The sequence below is a fragment of the Meles meles genome, chromosome 7 (assembly GCF_922984935.1).
Source record: "Meles meles chromosome 7, mMelMel3.1 paternal haplotype, whole genome shotgun sequence".
NCBI classification, from domain to species: Eukaryota; Metazoa; Chordata; class Mammalia; order Carnivora; family Mustelidae; genus Meles; species Meles meles.
In genome coordinates, this window is record NC_060072.1 from 55694915 (window position 1) to 55716236 (window position 21322).

At 45.9% G+C, this 21322-nt stretch overlaps 1 protein-coding gene across 4 annotated transcripts in view; it reads left to right on the top strand.

Annotated features, from left to right (window-relative positions):
• ETV6 (ETS variant transcription factor 6) overlaps positions 1-21322 on the top strand; it is a 233283-nt gene that overhangs the window by 196028 nt on the left and 15933 nt on the right. For all 4 annotated transcript variants that reach the window (XM_046011136.1, XM_046011134.1, XM_046011135.1 and 1 more), the window contains one exon: positions 14579-15124. In XM_046011136.1, coding sequence (XP_045867092.1) covers positions 14579-15124 — 546 coding nt within the window. The remainder of the gene's footprint in view (positions 1-14578; positions 15125-21322) is intronic.

Genomic DNA, 21322 nt, shown 5'->3' on the forward strand with positions numbered 1-21322 from the left:
AGAGAACAGGTAGGATGGAGAGTGAGTCCCTGAAGTAAGAGAGGCATCAGATGAATTGGGTTATAAGGCTTATCGCACCCCCCCCCACAACATTTGTTCTGGAAACTGTCAAACAAGAGATTTCTCCCAAATAGATAGAATGAAGTAAATAAACCCCTGTGAGCCGTTACCCCATTTCAACAGCGATCAACATTTTGCTTTTGCAGAACTAGTCCCAGCCGGTTATATTGGACCCAGAATGGACTGGGCTTTGATGAAGGACGGTAATCAGTAATGGGAGGGGTCTTTGAAAATTTGTGAGTAGAGCGTAATAAAAGCTGGGGGAGCAAGACAGACTCAAAGCCCATCAACTCTGGTGGACCAGGGTTCCTGCTTCGTGCACCAAAGGTAGTTTCTTTTCTTTTCTTTTTTTTTTTAAAGATTTCACCTATTTGACAGACAGAGATCACAAGTAGGCAGAGAGGCAGGCAGAGAGAGAGGGAGAAGCAGGCTCCCCGCTGAGCAGAGAGCCGGATGCGGGGCTCGATCCCAGGACCCTGGGATCATGCCCTGAGCCGAAGGCAGAGGCCTCAACCCACTGAGCCACCCAGGTGCCCCCAAAGGCAGTTTCTTACAATGTGCTCAGCCTAGGTGCCTGCTTCAGATGTGCCTGGTAAGCCCCGGCAGTCCTAAAGTCACTGGTAGGAAACAGAAACAAAAGACCAGACTTGAATAGTGCCTCTGGACATTGTTCCAAAGCATGTGTTTGGGTGCAGGTCTAGGTTCTTAAAATCTTACTTGCTGCAGCGATGCCTCGTGCCTCCGAGAAGCGTGATGATCATTTGCGTGCAGGTGGGTTAGACAACAGACCTGGGGACACAAAATAACACTTTTCAATGTGTCCTTTCTCTTAGGACTGGATTTCTCGGGGCCTCCAAGCCCGGTTCCTTAGGGTGTTTCCTTAAATTGATTGCGCCTCCTCAAGAGCAGGGCTCATATTTTTGTTTTGTTGTATTGTTGGCAAATTAAAAAATGAGAAGTTATTTATTTTCTTAATTAACACTTCACAAAAGAGAGCCTGACTCCAGGCGACCGCCATCCCTTCCTTGTGCCAAGTGGCTCACAGCAGGCCCCCTTGCTTTCGTGATGGAGAATAAACGAGTGGCTCTTGCCTGCTCCCTGCCTGTTTCTCTCATCCTTTCTTCCCCTGGCTTTTCCCTTGCTTAATTTAGCAGCTGCCTCCCCTTCCCACCACCCCCCAATTCGGTTTCTCTGTTCTTTTACTCTTCCTGCCATGTACATTTCCGGCTTGCATAATAGCCAACATCTATGCCAGAAAAGAGGAGGTGGGTTTACTGAAGCTTGACATTAAGGCAAGAATCATATTACGTAGCTTGCCTCCTTGGATACAAAAGGTGTGTGATGAGCTTTTTTTTTTTTTTTTCCTCTCGTCCTCCCGTCTCTCTCTCCTATACTCATTATTTAAAAAAAAAAAAAAAAAAAAAAAATCCCGTTTGGAATTCCTATTCCTCTTTTTATTCCCAAATGCAGTCGGAAGCTTACGGTCTCTTACCGCACATGCTTCCGCCTTGAATTGACTCCGAAGTAGGTGTTTGTTGGTGTTCTCGTTTGCAGGAGCTAATCAATAGAGAAAGCTGGGCTGACTCTCAGAGCTACCCTCAGACCAAGTAAATACGGATGTGCTGCTGCGTGTGCCATAACGAGCTATGTATGCTCTCGAGCGTTAGAATGTCAGTGGCGGTGACTCTGTAGGTAAAAGGGTGACGCTAATGAGGCCAAGGTCAAGGGCTTCATCACCCTGGGGACCAGTGAGCTCGGCCTCAGAGCCGGCTCTTAAAAGCAGCGTGTTCTCAGAGACCATTCCTTAAAGCCGTCAGCCAGGACTCAAGACTGGAGGGTCCATGCCTGTTTAGACACGGCGCGTTCTCTCAGGTGAGCAGGTGGACACATGAGAAGGGAAGTTTAGGTCTTTGTCAGAAGGCATCAGCTGTGAAGAGCTGTGCGGGGCACAGAGGTGATATGCACAGGCCACCTGTCACCCGACTACTGGTGATGACAAGGGGACCCTTCAGAGAGGAGAATCAGCCAGTACAAGGTCCCTACCTCCAAAAACTTCCTACCTCATTCCTTTTTCTCCACCAAAAAGAAAAACTGTCCAGCTCAACATGACCGGTCTGTAGAATTAATGCTACCACACTTCCTTGTGAATGGTGGAACACTAATATGGATGTCTGTGAACATACAGAAAGATCCTGAAAAAAAAATCTGTAAAGTGAGATTATACATACTGAATATTCTGTCCCTTGGGGTCTGTTCCACATCACTGGGGGCACAGTCCTTTGTAAAAGTATGTTGCCATTGACCTGACACAGAGCTAATATGACAGGAAGGACAGCAGGAACATTCCAGAGGAGAGCGGACGTGGCCCCTCAGCGGCCTGGCACAGTGAGGCATGCAGAGGGACGTGCAAAGACAAAGCCTCATTTATCCCCTCCCCGCCACTGCCCCTCATCACAGCCGCCGACTTAACCGGTTCAGACATTCATCATTTCACGACGGTAATTGAGATCACAGTCCAAACATACCTTGCTGAATCTAGCAGCACTTCCCCACACAGCCCCTGTGAGTGCCTGACATTGAAATCTCGCCATCCTCCCAGGCAGCCGTGTGGCAGTGCCCGGAGCCAGGAAGTGGCTTCAAGGCTCCCCTCCAGACTCTGAAGGGTGAGGTGGGCTATCCCACGAAAGCCAGTTACCCTTTATTTTGTAAACAATCGTTAATCTCTATGTTGTACACATTCTGAAACCGTGTGGTGCCTGGGGTAAAGCAGTTCTCCACTGACTGCCCAGGTCTAGGAGAACCAGCATGGGCACCCTCTTCTCTGACTTTTGAGAATAGAGTGCAGTATTCTACACAGAAGGCAGCCTTGTAATCTCTCACTCTACTGTGACAGGGAGACAGGATTCCTCCAGCAGGTACACTGAGCAATAGGCACAAAGCAGGACCACCCCGCACCACCTGGCAGGCATGGTTAGCTTCGATCATATTTTTTAAAAGATAGGGTTTGGAAGTCAGGAAACCAGGCTCGAATCCTCTATTCTGCCAGAACAAAGTGTAAGGGCAGAGTTTCTCTTTTCTGGCCCTCAGTTTCCCCAGTTGTGAGACAGGGGTTAGACCAAATGTTCTCAGATCTCCTATACTCCCAAATCCTACATTCCCTCCAAAGTCTGGGTCTCTCTGGGTGATAGGAAGATGAATAGACCCATTCTCTACCTACCATCAGGGCCTTGGGCAACTAAAATCCAGAAAATCTAAAGTATGTTTTGCTTGGTGTTGCTCAGAATCAGTTAAACATCTCTTCCGTCCTCCCTTGTCTCACCTTACTGGGAACTGCTGGTAATATTACCCCTTTTAGTGGTCAAACCCAGAGTGGCACCATCCCTTTATCTCATGACCGAAATTCAAGTGGATTCCTTTTCTTTTATTGTTATGACTCATTTTATCTGCATACTATGAATGAGTTAGATGTTAGGTAGATAGTTATATAGGTAGGAGACAAAACCAAAAAATGATACTGTTTCTTTCACCAAAACAAGGAGGTAAAACATCTTTAGAAATTACAGATCAGCAAATGATGATAAAATAAATATATTTTGTCACCCACAGTTACAATATCAACTACTTTTGACACCTTAGATTCTAAAATCAGTTACTTCTAGTGGAATAATTACAAGAAAGGTTTGGTCCCTAAGTATATATTCGATCTCCAGTAGCCCTACTGGTGTTAAAACTACTTGTATAGTGATTCCCTAAAAGCTCATTGAGTGGTACAAAATATGCTTCCAGTTGAGCTAGTCTCCAAATGGGGCCAGCTCCAGAGTTATCCTGTGAGACTGGACAGGCCGCAGTCCATAGAGCAAAGGAACAAAAGCTGTGTTGATCCTATGTTCTCATCCCAGGACCCCTGTGGGGGACCCCCTTATAACATACATCAGCTCTCTAACCCACCCTCTCATGTGTCCTATATAAGAGAGTGGGAAGTGATTTTTAATCACTTTCATTTGAAAATATTCACACAAACAGTGTTGTGATTGTTTCTGCAACAATGGACACCCTTTGAAGACACATGTGTTGCTCCAGGGGAGCTCTGTCACTTGGTGGACATGGAAATCATAAGTGATAGTGAGAACCTTCAAGCGCCGAAACAGCTGACCTCAGTTCTCTATCCAGCCATACGTGGTAATGGCCCAGAGAATAGAGAGGAGTCATTTCTTTGTGGGGAGCAAGGAAGGTGCCATGCATTCTGCAATAGCCCAGGGATTTTCATCTTTGGGGTTGCTTTATTGAGGGAAATGTTTCCCCTCCACCCCCAATCCCCTCTACTGCCAAATTCAGGTGCCCAAAGACTACTTTGGAGGAAGGGAATCTTACACAATTTTAATGAGATAATTAAAGAAGATGAGGTGTGGATTTGCTTCGTAGGAACAAAGTAATAGCTAACATTTATGGTGTGCCAGGCCCTGTTCTAAGCTCTTAGGTGTCCAGATCACTTCATCTTCATAACTACCCTATAAAGAAGGTACTATTATCCCCATTTTACAGATGAGAGGACAAAAGCTGAGAGCCTCCAGATCACATAGCTACCGAGTAGCAAAACTGAGACTTAGCCCTGGGTCCACTTAGCTCTCATGCCCGTGTTCATTCCACTGCAGCAGGAATGAGCCAACCAAAATAACATTTTTATTCATGTGTTTTGTGCAAACACCCTGAAAACAGGACAAAATACAGAGCAGTGAGTGGAACTGGGGAGATTAGGAGGCTAAGCCAGGTCCCCTGACCAGGGTGTGGTGTGGCAGATGCCAGCAAACCTGCTTATAATTTTTCTGCCCCATGCTACTGGAACCTGCCAAATCTAAAGAGACAAGCAAAAAGGCCAAAGATAACTTTTATTTTTTTTATTTCAGGGTGCCTGGGTGGCTCAGTTGGTTAAGCCACTGCCTTTGGCTCAGGTCATGATCCCACAGTCCTGAGATCAAGTCCCATATCAGGCTTCCCCTGCTCTGCGAGGAGCCTGCTTCTCCCTCTCCCTCTCCCTGCCACTCCCCCTGCTTGTGCTCCATCTCTCTCTCTCTCTCTCTGTCAAATAAATAAATAAAATCTTAAAAATATATTTTATTTATTTGAGAGAGAGAGCTCACACAGGGGAAGAGCAGAGGGAGAGGGAGAGAGTCTCAGGCAAACTCTGTACTGAGCGTGGAGCCCAACACAGGGCTCGATCTCCCAATCCCAAGATCATGACCTGAGCCGAAACAAGAGTCAGACACTTAACCAACCGAGCCACCCAGGTGCCCCATCAAAGATGACTTTGGAGACACCAGTGTACGTCTGCCATTCATGGTGTCAAAAACTCACACTGATTCGGACTGAATTAACCCACTGTAGATCTTTGACTGCTTCTGAATGAATGGACTTAGCATGAAGAAAATCCCCCAACCCATGAGAAATGTGAGTTCAGAGTCTGGCACTGGCTTCTGAGAGCAGAGACCCTGGCTGTCCTCCCCCTTGGGAACCAGCGGGGTGCTGGTCACTCCTTGGGAGCTGGTCCCTCGGTATAGCTGCTAAAGAGGCACCAGAGTAGATAAAGTTTGGAGCTGATCCAGCCATCCTGTTACAGGTGGTTGTAAAAACTTCCCTGAATCTCCAGTCTTGCTGGGATCATATTGACAATTAAAGTGTCAAGGAGGGGCACCTGGGTGGCTCAGTCAGTTAAGCGTCTGCCCTCGACTCAGGTCATGATCCCAGGGTCCTGGGATCGAGTTCCGCATCAGGCTCCCTGCCCACGGAGAGCATGCTTCTCCCTCTTCCTCTGCTTGCCACTCTGTCTGTTTGCGCTCTCTCTGTCTGTCAAATAAATAAATAAATAATATCTTTTAAAAAAAAAGTCAAGGAGGCCATTGGCTGGACTTTGACATTGATGTTAGTCTTATAATGCATGATGGAACCAGAGAGCATAATGGGTGTGTGTGTGTGTGTGTGTGTGTGTGTGCGCGCACGCACACATGCTTTGGGTTCTAATCCCCCCTCCCCCACTTACTGGCTGTGTGACTTTAGGCAAGTTACTTAACTTCCTTGTGTCTCAGTTTCCACCCAGAAAAGAAGGATAATGTCAGTATCTACTGAATGTGATTGATACAAGAATCACGTTAATATGGAAAATGCCCTCAGAGCAATAGCTGTCACAGAGCAAGTGCTCACTAAATGTTATTCATCACCATCATTTGGTATCTCTCACGACATTGTTGGGTTGAGATTTTTTTCCTTCGTCTTGTCTTTTAAACCTAAAACAATATTGAATGGTGATTAAAGACACCAAATATTTCCCACCTTAGCCACTTTCAAGCTTATGTGCAGTTTAGGAGTGTTAAGTACATTCACGTTGTTGTGCAGTGGTTGGTTTTATTTCCTACCTCCAATCCCAGTTTTCCGAACTATTCCCATTCTCGTGACCAAGTGCACTTTGTGCAAACACCGCATGTGTGCGTCCCGGACATCGGATGGGCCTGCTGCCTACTCACGCCGTGATACTGGGACTCCATGGACGAACCAGGCCCCTCTGTTCCATTCTGTGGGAAAACACATTGAAAGTGCCCATCTCAGGACCCAGCCTGTTTTGAAAAGAAGCAGTGTTTGTGCTTTGGTACCCCGTGGTACCTGGCACATGGTAGGCCCTTCATGACCCCTTTGGGAGACGTGTGTCTCCTCTCACATGCAAGAACCCTAAGATTAACCATTTGTGCCCGCTTTCAATTCGGGCATTCTTGGATCTGGCTGGAGATAATGAGGTTCCAGCAGACTAAGACCAGGCCCCGATCTTGACTTCCTATTTCCCCAGGGCACCAGGTACCGCCGCACCCCCTCCCTTCCTCCTTCTACTCCCCTCTAACTCCTCCACGCCTCTCTAAGGCCTCTTCTTCCTCCTTCACTTCCTGTATTTCAGAGTCTGGGGCAGCATGACCTTTCACCCTCTGACCCTTGTCCCCGGATGGGGCATTTCATAGTGATGGGAAAGTGTGGAGGCCCTGGCGTGATGGCCAGAGCCTCTTCATCCATTAGAAGGGGGCCCCAGTGTGCTTCAGGGAGGACCCGCTCATTTTCCTGCCTCCTCTGGCTTCCTCCAGTCCTATAGAGGCTGCTTGCAGCCCAGGGGCTAGCTGGTTCCTTGAAGCCAGAAGTTTCAGTGCCAGAGATCCCTAATATGCATGACTAACTCTCCCCAGGTAGCCAGGAAGTTTTTAAGAAACTTCCTGGTTCCCCTGGGGAAGTGCTGTCTGAGCCCTTTGAGATAAGGGGCCTGGGCAGTTCAGGTTCACCTCCAGAACAGGAAGCCCTCTGTGATCTCGCTACTTCCCCTCTCCAGCGCTCCCACTGATCTCTCCCACCCTGAGCCCCTCATTATAAATGATTCACAAGGTTTACCCCACAGGTCTAACTGGCTCATTTGAAATCGGGCCCAATGATTTCTTCATTCAGTTCTCTTGTGCGGCCACTGTTGAGACCGAGGCTGGGCAGACTTGCTCCTGGGCTCTCTGGCACTGAGCTGTTGGCCAAGGCTAGAACACCAGGAGACTGTTTCCCACGCCCAGGAATATAGATTACGCCGCAGAGTCCTGCAAGTCACCCACTTTGTTGCCTTCAGCCCCTTTTTCAGCAAGTGCTTCTAAAACCAGGAGCTTGCCTGGGGTTTATTGGTGACGAGCTCACACATCTATGAATCGTAGACTGCAGGCCCCGGCGCTGTTCTTCTTGGGCCCTCCAGGGAATTCAGGGACCGTGGCAACTTGCTGAAGTGCATGGGCTGAATGGGCAGGCAGAGGGTCACTGGGGGGTCTCGGTGGAACCTCATGGAAATGGAGTGGGGGCGGGAGCTAGGAGGTGTATTAATGTGCTCTGGTGACCGTAAGGGGATGGGGCTTAAACAGAAATGTATTGTCTCACAGTTCCGGAGGCTGGAAGTCCAAGATCAAGGTAAGGGTGGGGTCAGTTCCTTCTGAGGGCTGGAGGCAGAGTCCGTTCTGGGCCTCTCTCCTAGCTTCTGGTGGTTTGCTAGGCATCTTTGGTATTCCTTGACTGGTAGATCTCTGCCTTCACCTTCACATGGCATGCTCCCTGTGGTGGACTCTTAATTCAGCACCTTCAGCCTGTGTGTGTGTGTGTGTTTTGTTTTTTTTAATGTGTCTGCCTTCTCCATTAGACTGCGATATCCTTGATATCGTATTACAAAATATTACATATTTTGTAATCCTTGTGTGGCAAAACATTCCCCTTCCAACCAGGCAGTCTATGCCTGTCTACATGTCCAAATTCTTCTTTAAGTAAGGATACCAGTCATATTGGATGAGGGGCCCACCTGATTCTAATATGACCTTGGCTTAAGTAATGATATCTGCAATGACCCTATTTTAAATAAGGTCACATTCTGAGGTACAAAGGGGTTGAGACTTCACCGTGTGGATTGAAGGGTGCGGGGTGAGGCCGGTAGCACAATTCCCCCCATAACAGGTGGGGGACAGAACCTAAGTATGTGTAGGAAGTCTGTTTTGAACTGCAGCTGAAGGCCTGGAGCATTTAGTCTCCGTAGTTCTTTATATTGTTTGTGGTTCCCACTAATCTTTTACAAATTCATGCTGGGAAGTGGTTCCTTCCAGAAGAATGTGGAACACAGTGGACTGAAGCCATGAGTAAATTACCTGCTGCCTTGATTTGCATCTCCCCGACTAACTTCTCTTCTCACCATCCATGGCCTTAGGGAAAGCGGGGTGGTGGAAATGTAATGCTGGGAAATGTGATCCTTTTTTGTGAGTTAGAAGCTTGAGACTTTGCTCTACCCTGGAAATTTCCTGCTTAATAAAGCCCACGACTTTAACCAAAGGCAGTTTTTGTTGGTTTGTTTTATCACTAGTTATTCATTCTTTACGACCTGATTAAATTGGGTCAAATTTTGATGACTTTAAAATAGACAAACTTTCCTTAAGCAAAAGGAAAGAAGACAAGTAAAGGCATCCTTTTTTGTAATCCTCACACTGAAAGCCCTAATTTATTTGGGGCTGTTTGATGGCATGAAAGGATTTTTTTCGTTTCTGAAAGAGGCCCACAAAGAGAAGGGTTTGGGGTTAGAAAACACTTGCAACTAAAACAGGTTCCCTAGTAGTCCGAGGTCCTTCTCCCCACGTCTTTCCATGCCCACATTGACTACTTCACGTGTGGCTTAACCCTCCCTCTTTCTTGCGCATTTCCCTCCCATATCAAGACCTTCAGACCGAGGGCAATGTGGATAATTTCCCAGCTCTCCAGCTGGGCAATTCACCAAGAACAAACCCAGACATCAAGGCCAGACCAAAAAAATCTTCTTGTTTTAGACAGAAGACTCCTACATCTGGGGGATTTAATGCACCCACTGTCCGCTCAGTGCATTTCCTGTGTCCGGAGCTTCTCTGCCTGCCGGCTCTGGTCTCATAAGTTTCCACATGCTGCTGCCAACTTCTAATAACAGGGGCAGCAGGGTAGGAACGTCAGCGCCTACTCTGTACGTGGGCGCATGCTTTGCAAACTGAAACAAAGCCGGGAAGCTCTCATTGCAGGCCTTTCAGCCTTGACAGTGGTTGTGCCCAGACCACCAGGAGCCTGGAATTAAATACCCTTGGATCCAGTTCTCTACCATTAATGTTATCAACTTCATCAAGTACTTCCTCTTTGAGTGGTGTCTGCAGAGAAGTAAATAAATCAAGCTTCTCCAAGTCCTGTTCCTGCCTGGACCCTGAGTCCAAAGTAAAATCTGAGTTGGGTTATCCAGAGCACTGTCTCCCTCCTTCATTGTTCCCAAAGATCTGGGCAGGAACAGAGAGTGAAATCTCTCCAGGACGTTACATCAGTTCCTCTTTTACCCTTGGCATGGAGATCTTTCCTCTCAGAGTCCACCCCGACTTCCTAAGGCTTGCCCCAAGTGCACACCCATACCCTGAGCCTTGAAGCCCAGCACATCAAAGAGAGCCTTCACATGACCAGACTCCTGGCCAACGCCTGTGTCTGTTTTGAAATTTATAAGACAGGAAATGGATTCAGGAAATAGGGTTTTTCAGTACACAGTCTTCATCAACCTTAAGCATTTTTAAACCTTAATAAGCTTTTAAGTGAAGGGAGATAGTCTGTAAATGGCATTTAGAAGAAAATGCACAAAACTTGAAAACACAGCTGTCTTAGGTAGTTGCTTATCATGATCATGTTCTGTGACGGAGAAGAAATAAATTCGTTTTGGGGGAGAGTTAGGTCGGCAGAGTTAAGGTCCGTCGTAGCTATGGAAAGAAAACTTGCCCTCATCCCCAAAAGACGGTAGGTCATTTCTATCATGCTCATGATCTCAGGCATTAAAATGAACTACATGGGCCTAATCCTGTATCCTGTAAGCGTTTATTTGCATTTGGGTTTAAGTGAAGAATTTAGTACTTGTTATCTCAATCTGTATCCTTGCAAGGTTGACGAAGTTCTTAAAAAAAAAAAGAAAAAAGGAAAAACATTTTTTTATAGTGGAAAATATCAAACTTAGGCACAACTCAAGGGAATTATTTAATGAGCTACCACGTAGCCATCACCAGCTTCAGTGATCAACTCATGACCAATCTTGTTTCCTCTGTGCCTCTACTCTCTGCTTCACCATCACGAGTTAATTTAAAGCAAGTTCCAGATACATAGTTTCATCTGTAAATATATCAGTACAGGTCTGAAAAGAGAAGGACCTTTTATAAAATCGTAATCACAAAGCCATCACATCACCTGAAAACTAACAGTTCTTCAGTATCATCAAATATCTTATTAATGTTCACATTTTTTCCAACTACCTCACATGTACTTTTACAGTTTCCTTGAATCAAACAAGGGTCTATACATTGCAGATGATTGATGTGTCTCCTTCAGTCTGTGGGTCTCCGTCCATGTGTACGTGCTTGCGTGCGCTCTCGCTTTCTCTCTAGCTGTTTAAAAAAGAAGTTAGCCACAATTAGTATAGCTTTTTCTGTGTACATAGTGTATCTTTTTTTCCCCTCTGATTGCTTTCAGGATTTTCTTTTTTTTTTTTTTTTAAGACTTATTTATTTATTTATTTGACAGAGAGAGAGAGAGAGATCACTAGTAGGCAGAGAGGTAGGCAGAGAAAGAGGGGGAAGCAGGCTCCCTGCCGAGCAGAGAGCCCAATGCGGGGCTCTATCCCAGAACCCTGAGATCATTACCTGAACTGAAGACAGAGGCTTAACCCACTGAGCCACCCAGGTGCCCCCCAGGATTTTCTCTTTATCTTTGGTTTTCAGCAGTTTGACTGTGAAGGCCTGGATGTAGCTTTTGTATTTATCCTACTTAGTATTTGCTGAGCATCTTAGATCTTTAAGTTTCCTGTTGTTGTTGCTACCAAATTTGGAGAGCATTTGGTCATTATTCAGATTTGGGGTTTTTTTGTGGGGGGGGGGGGTTGGTGGGGAGGGGTTGGTCCCATTCTTTCTGTTCTGTCCTTCTTGGGTTCCAATTACATGTCCATTAAACCATTTAATATTGTTCCACAGGTCACTGAGGATCTATTCGTTTATTTGTTTCTAGTTTTTATTGATGTGTCTTCAAATTTACTAACCCCTCCTTTTGTCATCTCCAATCTGCTGTTGAGTACCTCCAGTCCAACCTTTCAGATATTGTGTTTTTCAGTATTGGAATCTTCTTCTTAAGTTTCCATTTCTCTTCTGACAGTCTCCATCTGTTATGCCTCATTATGACCATCGTTTCCTTCAAGTGATTACACTTATTTCTAATAGCTAATACCAACATCTAGGTGATCTTAGAGTCTGTTTCTGTTTACTGCATTTCCTCTTGATTATGGGTCACATTTTTCTGTTTTTTTCACATGTCCCGAGAATCCTTATTGAATACTGGACGTTATAGATGATATGTTGTAGAGACTTAGATTATGTTATATTCCTCTGAAGAATGTTGGGTTTTGCTCTAGCAGGGAAACGACTAGCCAGTCACCTTGAGTTTGTAGAGGCTTGGTCTTACATTTGGTTAGGGCAGATCCATTTCAGTTTTGCCTGTAGTCCTCAGGCAAATCCCTTTGACCTAGATGTAGTCTTTACTCCTAAGGTGTGGCTGTTCTGGGATGATAGGCAGCCCGAGGTGTTTACAGAGCCTCTGTTGCTAGGACTCAAATTCTCAATTCTGTCTCCAGTGCAGTGGCCAGTAGCTGACGTTCCTGCTCTTATCTTTCAGCCATACAGTTGTTGCTCTCCACTGAGCTCCTTAGAGGGCCCCTTGCACATGTGCTGTACAGGAGCACATGTTAGGGATTTGAGGGAATTTTCTGTATTCTCCCTGAGGCTCTCCCCTTTATAGGATTTGCTTTCTTGATTTTTTTTGCCATACTCTATTCCCTGACAGATTATACAACTTCTGGTTCATTTTCCAGCTGCCCCCTGCTACAGGAACTGGGGAAACCCCCAGGGCTCTATAAATTTGGATCTCTCTTGTGCGGTTCTCTTCTTTCAAGAATAAAATGCCCTTCAGTTTTCTCCAGCACCTTTGAATAACTTTTGTAAATGTATTGTATCCGGATTCCATCATTTCTGTATGTAGGAAGGTTAGTTTGATACAAGCCACTGTGTCATTCTGGAAACTGGAATTCCCTTCTCCGTTATCATAGAAAGGTGGTAGCATACCGAAATACTTCACCTGGCTTTGCATACCTAATCATAGAACCTGGAGACCGGTCCTTGGCAGAATATTAAGACACTCTTCGTTCCATTTAATACCTGCCTGATCCTCCATTGTTTAGAGATACAGTATCATTGATTAAGCCAGTCTCCCACTGATAGCTATTCCAACAGGTAAGCACTTCTAAATTCTCGGCAGCAGCTTACACAGTAGTTACAAAATAAACCCTTGCCTTCAAGCAGATGCTCTTTTAGTGATCATGAATGACACATTCACTGTTTCACATAACCGAGATCCAGAGGAGTCCTCATTTTTCTGTTAATCATGTGTAAAACTTTAAGACACTACCAGCTCAGTCTCTGTTTACTAACCCTGTCAGAGTCCTAGATTCCCTTTATGTGTTCTTCATATAGATATTGTCATAAGGGACAAAGAGAGGTATCTTTGACTTGCTTTACTCAGAGTCATGGACAAATCTTGGACCAGAACAAGGACCTGAAAGCATGTGCATCCTTTTTGTGAGAGCTCTGGGAACAGATGTGGCCAGAGAAACCTCATTAAGATGAGGGGGAGGCACTGAAGAAAACTCCATTTTTGTAGGCAGATTTTCATCCTTCCTCCCCCTAAGCAGGGACTCCTAAAGCCACGTGTGTGCCAGTCCCCCACCCTCAACCCACCCCCAACCCAGCCCACAGAACTGCTTCTGTTCCCGATGCTGTTCCTGCTCAGCTGTCACCAGCTTGAAGGTTCAAGTGGGATGCGGTGGAGGCAGGGTTGGAGGTGTCCTTCCCTCCTTCTTGCTTACCTCTGCCTGTCTCTGCGCATTTGTAGGGTCTGTGCACTCAGAAACCAAGTGATCCTAAAGCTTCTTTCAAGTACAAGATTGCCGGTCTGTAAATGAGACCCACTGTCCATCCTTAAAGCAGGTTTTCCCATCACTTTTCCCCTTGGCTTCTACATATAGCAAAGTGGCAGATACTGTAACAGGTACCTGGATTCTAGAATCTTACTGGAGTCTGTGTACAGTGACTGTGTGTCTTTGAGTAAGTTGCTTAATTTCTTTATGCCTCCCATTTTATCACCTGTGAACTAGTATTGGTATTCGGATCTCCTACTGAGGAGTATGATACATTCTGAACAATATAATCCAGTACCAAGGATATAGTAGCTACTTTAGTAGTAGAAATAATGGTATCATTAACACCAACAACATCCCAGAGGTAGAGAATATATACATTTAGTTATGGAAATGTAAGTCAGTGAAAGCATCTAGAAAGAAACCCTTAAGGACCCCAGAAGCCGGGGCGCCTGGGTGGCTCAGTGGGTTAAAGCCTCTGCCTTCGGTTCAGGTCATGATCCCAGGGTCCTGGGATCGAGCCCCACATCGGGTTCTCTGCTTGGCTGGGAGCCTGCTTCCTCCTCTCTCTCTCTCTCTGCCTGCCTCTCTGCCTACTTGTGATCTCTATCTGTCAAATAAATAAAATCTTAAAAAAAAAAAAAAAAAAAGGACCCCAGAAGCCACGTTGAAGAGTCAAGTAATCAAAGCCAAAGCTATAGAACCTGGGTTTGGCTTCCCTGTGCTCACAAGCCACTAGTAAGTGCTTAATGGAATGCTCGTGGACATTCTTAGCCTGTCTACTGTAGGAAAAGAATTTCAAGTATGCGCACTTCAGTTGTTTTTTTAAGCAGTAGAAAAGACACTCCGTCTCCAGGGATAAACGGTCTGTCCGGCACACGCCCAGGCTCCGCTCACTGTTCACTCCCTTTCGAACCGCAGCGGGGTCCCTCTCCTGACAGTTCACTGGGGTCAGTGATTGTCTCTCCCTCTCTTCCGCAGATAATTGTGTCCAGAGGACCCCACGGCCCCCAGTGGAGAACGTGCACCACAACCCCCCCACCATTGAACTGTTGCACCGGTCTAGATCACCTGTCACAGCCAATCACCGGCCCTCACCCGACCCCGAGCAGCGGCCCCTCCGGTCCCCCCTGGACAACATGATCCGCCGCCTCTCCCCGGCCGAGAGGGCCCAGGGGCCGAGGCTCCACCAGGAGAACAACCACCAGGAGTCCTACCCCCTGTCAGTGTCTCCCATGGAGAATAACCACTGCCCGCCGTCCTCCGAGCCCCACCAGAAGCCGTCGAGCCCCCGGCAGGAGAGCACCCGTGTGATCCAGCTGATGCCCAGTCCCATCATGCACCCCTTGATCCTGAACCCCCGGCACTCCGTGGATTTCAAACAGTCCAGGCTCTCCGAGGACGGGCTGCATAGGGAAGGGAAGCCCATCAACCTCTCGCATCGGGAAGACCTGGCCTACATGAACCACATCATGGTGTCCGTCTCTCCGCCCGAGGAGCACGCCATGCCCATTGGGAGAATAGCAGGTAGGTGAGCGCATCCCTCCGCCGCCCATCCAGTATCCGGGGGGACCTGACAAAGCTCCGCTCTCTCCCCGGCCTTGTGGCAGGCCTCACACCGTTCCCAATTAGGCGCCCTCAAAGGCTCTGTGAGGGCAAGTGGAGGCTTCTGCCTGAATGAAGTGAAATCCCTAATGGGCTAGTTAATGAGCCGCTGGGATGGAGTAGTTAATGAGCCTCAGAAATGTTAAGAAACAAATGTCCTATGTCCAGCTTACAAGGAGAGTCACATCAGAATCATGGCTAAGCGAAAACATTTAAAATAAAAGGTTTATGAGCATGCTAATGGCCCTGTCTTGAAGTTTCCAGCAGCTAGTTAATGACCAGACACAGCATAAAGAACCTTTGTCTCCGATTCAGACCTGTAATTCCATCCTATGGGCAGTAACTCAGTGTAGCCTTCACCTTGGGAGAAGGTGGGAGAGAAAAACACGATTATGGTGTCGGAGGCAGATGTTGCTGGGTCATTTGGATGAAGGAAACCACTCCCGAATTCTTTTACTTTTATGATGACAAGCCCACATTTGCTTCCCTAAGACAAGAAACCAGTGGAAACCAGGGAAAAAAATGTACACGTTGTATTTGTGCTAGTCTGCCCATAATTTACATGAAGTCATTCTCCAGACACTTAACCCTCCAGCCACATGGCCAGGGTAGCTCTCTTCCTGGAGCATCTCTCCATTCATGAGACATTTGTCAAACACCCACTATGCACAGGTAAATGCTTGAGGAAGTAGGGGGACAGAGTGGTGCTTTAACACAATTACTTCCTTGAGGAATTTAAAATTTCCTGGGAGAGACTGATGTGAAAACCACCCACTAAGCTATAAAGCAGAATGAAGTCAGTCCTGTGTCCCATTCATCCAGTGCATGCGCACTTATTGAGCACTGACTGTGTACTAGGATAACTCAGCGCTGTGGGAGCAAAGCAGAAAGATGGAAATTTGGACCAGAGGAATGGAGGGAGGCTTTGCAGGGAGGTGGCTCAGTGCTGAAGGTGGTTATGTGTTCAGTAGTGGAAGGGAGGCACAGAGACAGGACAAGTCAGACCTGGTCAGGGCAAGGCAAGAAATGCCCCCTTCTCCACGAGTGAGCACCCAAGGACAGAGCTCCGGCCAGCCCCAGGAAGGAGTGGTGCTCCTAACAGCATGACGGCACAGAGTCCTACAGGCAGCATTAACTGCCTCTGTCTTGATTCATTGTCCCTCTTTTGTTTAAATTCTTTGTTTCTAAATGTCTCTCTGGCTCCTAGTATACCTCCAATGTTGCCTCAGTTTTAGTGTTACAAATCACTTATATCAGGGGTGTTGAATCAAGAAAATGAAATGCCAAAGAAGTAGGACTTCTATGTTTGTGAAACATGAAATGATCTGTGTCCGAGATTTGATTCAGAATGATCCCCTCGGCATTGGGGTGAGGCTTGGATGGGGGGTATACATAAAATAAGACTAGCAGTGATGGCTACACTGGGATTCTCTGCCTTTATATATGTGTATGTGTGTGTTACATGGTTGTTTTTTTTTTTTTTTTTTTTCAATCTAAAAAAAGAAACCATGAAAAGAAAAGAAAAAAGGGGGGATTTATAAAGAGACAGACACCTTAGGCAAAGCATGTGAATTTCCCCAGATTGTTAGAAAAAGAGGATGGGGTCAAGATATTACCGTGAAGAATATAAAGGACCTGTCTTGTGTTTCCCAGGCCAGACCTTTCCTGTCTATACACGCCTTTCTTGTCTTATTTCTTGCATGGTCTATACAGCAGGACTAGACATTTTGCAGATACTGTCTACTTGTTTATAGTTCTCAGGACAGCTCTTAGAGGCAACTTACTATTGCGATATGCATCTTATGTTGAAGGTCATTTGAACTGGGAAAGTCACAGAGGAAACAGAGCCCCAGAGAGCAAAGGTCAAATAGGGGTTGGGTGATGGGCTCAATGGGACGGTCACGGCTGTTGCTGGTAGGGCTGCCCTCGTGGGACCTGGCTTCCCGAGCACTGTCTGTCCCGTCTACCTCCTCTGTCATGCCGTCTTACTGCAGACTTCCTAGGAATCTAAGATAAGTCCATATATCAGAAAAGTTAGGGGCGCCTGGGTGGCTCAGTGGGTTAAAACCTCTGCCTTCAGCTCAGGTCATGATCCCAAGGTCCTGGGATCGAGCCCCACATCGGGCTCTCTGCTCCGCGGGGAGCCTGCTTCCTCCTCTCTCTCCGCCTGCCTCTGCCTAGTTGTGATTTCTCTCTGTCAAATAAATAAAATATTAAAAAAAAAACACTTTAAATTAAAAAAAAGAAAAGTTATGTTATTTAGATGTACAGAGTTATTTCTCCCTTGTTCAGTGGATTTTATAAATGTTAGAATATTAGTTTCTTAAAAATTGTGCAACTCTTTTTTTAATATTATTCTTGAATATCAAAATTGTTCGGTTATGGATGTAGCCTCATCAAAGACACTCTGTCAACTATCATACCAGCCCAGTGATGGACCTTGGTAGCCACGGATGCCCGGGCTCTCTCAAGAACACACAAAAGAGGAGAATCTAGGCTTTTCTTTAGGAAATGCATTAACTCCTCCAGGATAAGAGAATCCCCTCAAATTATTCATCATTAATTCTCTAATGATACACTTAAAGGTTGAAAAATCTCCAGATGTAAGTATTAACTAATTTAACCAAATCCAACATCGGATTTAACCAAATCCATCATCTTGAGGGTGAAATGAGAGGGGTAGAAAGTCCAGAATCTAGCAGTCTTGATTCTAACCTTCTTTATTACAACTCCAGGCTCCTTTGTTTGAATTCTTTGAGAGCCGGGACAGCGTTTTCGACTTCCACATCCTCCAATTTGCCTACGATTGCCAGCATACGGTACCCTTGAGTCCACAGTGTCACAGAACAGGGGGCAGCGAATGCTTCCTGCCATGTTGTCTGCAAATATTTCAGGCTCCGCCGGCTGTACCATCTCTCCTGTTGGCACGTAAGAGGAGCCACAGACACAAAGTGATCGGGTGTGGCTGTGTGCCAATAAAACTTGATTTACAAAAATAGGCTCCTTTTAGTTGTCATTTTGGACAGCTCAGATTCTTGTAAAATTCTTTTTAATAGGGGTTGAGCTCATTGGGTAATTCCTATGTACAATTTAAAATTCTGGCAATCCTGAACAGGTAGAAATATAAATCTTGGGAATCCAAGTCCATTAAAAATCTCTCCCTATTTCTTCCATTCTTTTTTTTTTCCTCACATTTTAATTTCTCAGAATTGAGATGTAGCATACAATTTAGAGGTGCAAAGCTACAATAGTTTACTTAGGTATTGGCCTTATAGGAAATTAAAATCATCAATAAAAGAAGTTTAGGAGGTAATGGTTTAAATACAAACCTCAGATTAGATCTATTTAAATATAACATGTAGCTTATTTCTAAAGGTATCCCCTTGTTTTTCAATGGATAAGAAGGACTGTTGTTGAAGTTAATAAGTTAGAATAGCCACAGTTTATGGGAGAAAATTTAACATGGAACACAGTGAAACAAGACCCCTGTGTTCAAACTTTATTGGGAAGCCAATGGTGTAGGTAAGAGTGAACAAATTGCTTCTTTCTGGGCTTATTTTCTATTTGTTATGTTCATGAGGCTATTGCTTGGGGGGGGGGGCGGTGGTAGAAAGTAGGGGGTCAGGACAGCATCTGTGAACCTTCTAGCCCTTTTCTCAGCCCACAGAAGTCTTACTGGCCTGCGCATTGCCCATGTGTTTCACATCCAGAGTCTGTTGGCAGCGCGCACCATAAGGTGATGGGCTTACCACGGGGTGATACCCTGAGTCATGTTTTCAGTATATACTGACTTCATTCTTAGAAGTCAGTGATTTCAAAGCCAGAAGCGGCTTGTACGGATGAAGGAAAGGAGATGCAGGCACATGCAATGTCCAGCCTGGAGCTTTGTCCAGTGTTCTTTCCAAGACACATGTTTCCTTCTGACCTGGGAGTCCAGAGCAGGGATTGGAAACTCAGGCCCATGGGCCAAATCAGCCACCGCCTATTTTTGTAAATCAAGTTTTATTGGCACACAGCCACACCCGATCACTTTGTGTCTGTGGCTCCTCTTACGTGCCAACAGGAGAGATGGTACAGCCGGCAGAGCCTGAAATATTTGCAGACAACATTGCAGGAAGCATTCGCTGCCCCCTGTTCTGTGACACTGTGGACTCATGGGTACCGTATGCTGGCAATCGTAGGCAAATTGGAGGATGTGGAAGTCGAAAACGCTGTCCCGGCTCTCAAAGAATTCCTTGCCCTTTAGAGGATGAGGCAAGCCTCAAACACGTAGAAGGAGCAATAACAAGTGATGTAAGAGAGGAGACTAAGCTGTTCGCAGACCAGTCCCGAGTAGTTCCAGTAACATCATGAACATAAGTAGAATACAGCTAAGTGAAAGAAACTGTTGGGGCGCCTGGGTGGCTCAGTGGGTTAAGCCACTGCCTTCGGCTCAGGTCATGATCTCAGGGTCCTGAGATCGAGTCCCACGTCGGGCTCTTTGCTCAGCGGGAGCCTGCTTCCTTCTCTCTCTCTCTGCCTGCCTCTCTGTCTATTTGTGATCTCGCTCTGTCAAATAAATAAATAAAATCTTTAAAAAAAAAAAAAAAAGAAAGAAACTGTTTCTTTGCATACTTGGATGGTGGAGCTAAATCATTCATTTGTTCCAGAATGATCATGTGTCTCTCTTTGTACTGGGCATTTTCCTAGGTGATAGGGCATAGTGTCTCTAAATGCCACATTTTGAGTCTTTGCTGACCTAAGGCAATAGCCCCCTGACGTTAAGCCATCAAACCAAATAAGCTCCTACTTTGGTTTTCACAATAGACAGCTAAGTCTTAAAAGAAAAATTTAAGTTGTTTTGGCTTTCTCTTAAAGTTCTTCCATTCCATTAAAACCTGAGTTACCAAACTTCCTGTCTGCTCATCCCCTCGTTGGCCTTAATCCAAAAATCTGCTAAGGAAGCAAAATGCATTGACAAACTAGTTTATAATCCATTCCTACTCCTTCATTTGCTGCGCACTTGGGGACTTCAGAGGTCTGTACGGATTTGCTTGTCCCAGGTCCGTGACCCATCCAAACAGAGACTATTTCTTTTCTGGTGCTTATCGCACAACTTTTGCTTATTCCCCTGATATTCTTTGCAAACACGAGCTTCTTCATGGATTGTGAGGACATCACTGTTTGGTTGATCCTGCAGCCGATAAGACCTAAAATAACCCCCAGCACGTGCTCCCTCCACTCCCAACCCTCCTACCACACACGTCATAGCAATCTTTCAGATCTTTAAAAGGACTTCCAAAAATACGTTTATTATCTCTCAAGGTTACGTTTTCAGCAGAAACAAAAGGATCCTAATCAAGGAAACATGGAGTCTCCTGTCCAGTTTCTTTCTCACCTGACTAAAATAATGTACTTTCCTGATTTGGTTGGACTGACTGGATGAGTTCTGTAGGCAGAGAAATTCAATCCTGGAAGCCTCGTATCTTAAATCAGATGAGGAAAAATAAGCCTGAGACTCCAGGATAAGCAGCTGAAGGTGGGTCCCCAGGAACTCGAGGACCAGGGGAAGTCATTCCATCCTCTTTCTCTTGTTTCCATCCCTGCTTCCTCCGTAGCGGTATTTAGTGCTGGTGACATGGTTTCAAATGAAGCTCGTGGACTTTTTTTTTTTTTTTTTAATGAGCCTCAGGAGCAGCCTTGAGGGGAAAAAGACATTATAAAAGAGAAGCCTAAAGGGTTTAGTGTGACAGTGATGAGGGACAGCTTCCTCCCTGGGCCTTGGTGGTAAGGCGGACATTCATAAGTGTGCCTTCACCCGCAGCCATGTCCATGTCTGTTTGAGGAAGGAAAGGACAGTACTGTGGGGATGTCTCCTTTAACCAAAGGGGCCCAGGGTTTCAGTACCAGCTAGGAGAGTTACATTATCCTGCATCCTACATCAACCCCAGAGGGCTCCTGACTCAGGGTCCCAATCAACAGCTGGCCTGGAACGTTCCCCAGGAAGCAGTGTGGGCCCTTGGGAAAGCATGGACTCGGGAACAAGCAGGATTAGAATCCAGTCCTTGTCTCCCAGCAGAGGTGCTGACTGTCCCTGAGGTCTGCTTTTCTTCTCCATCATAATGAGAATACTAATACCCA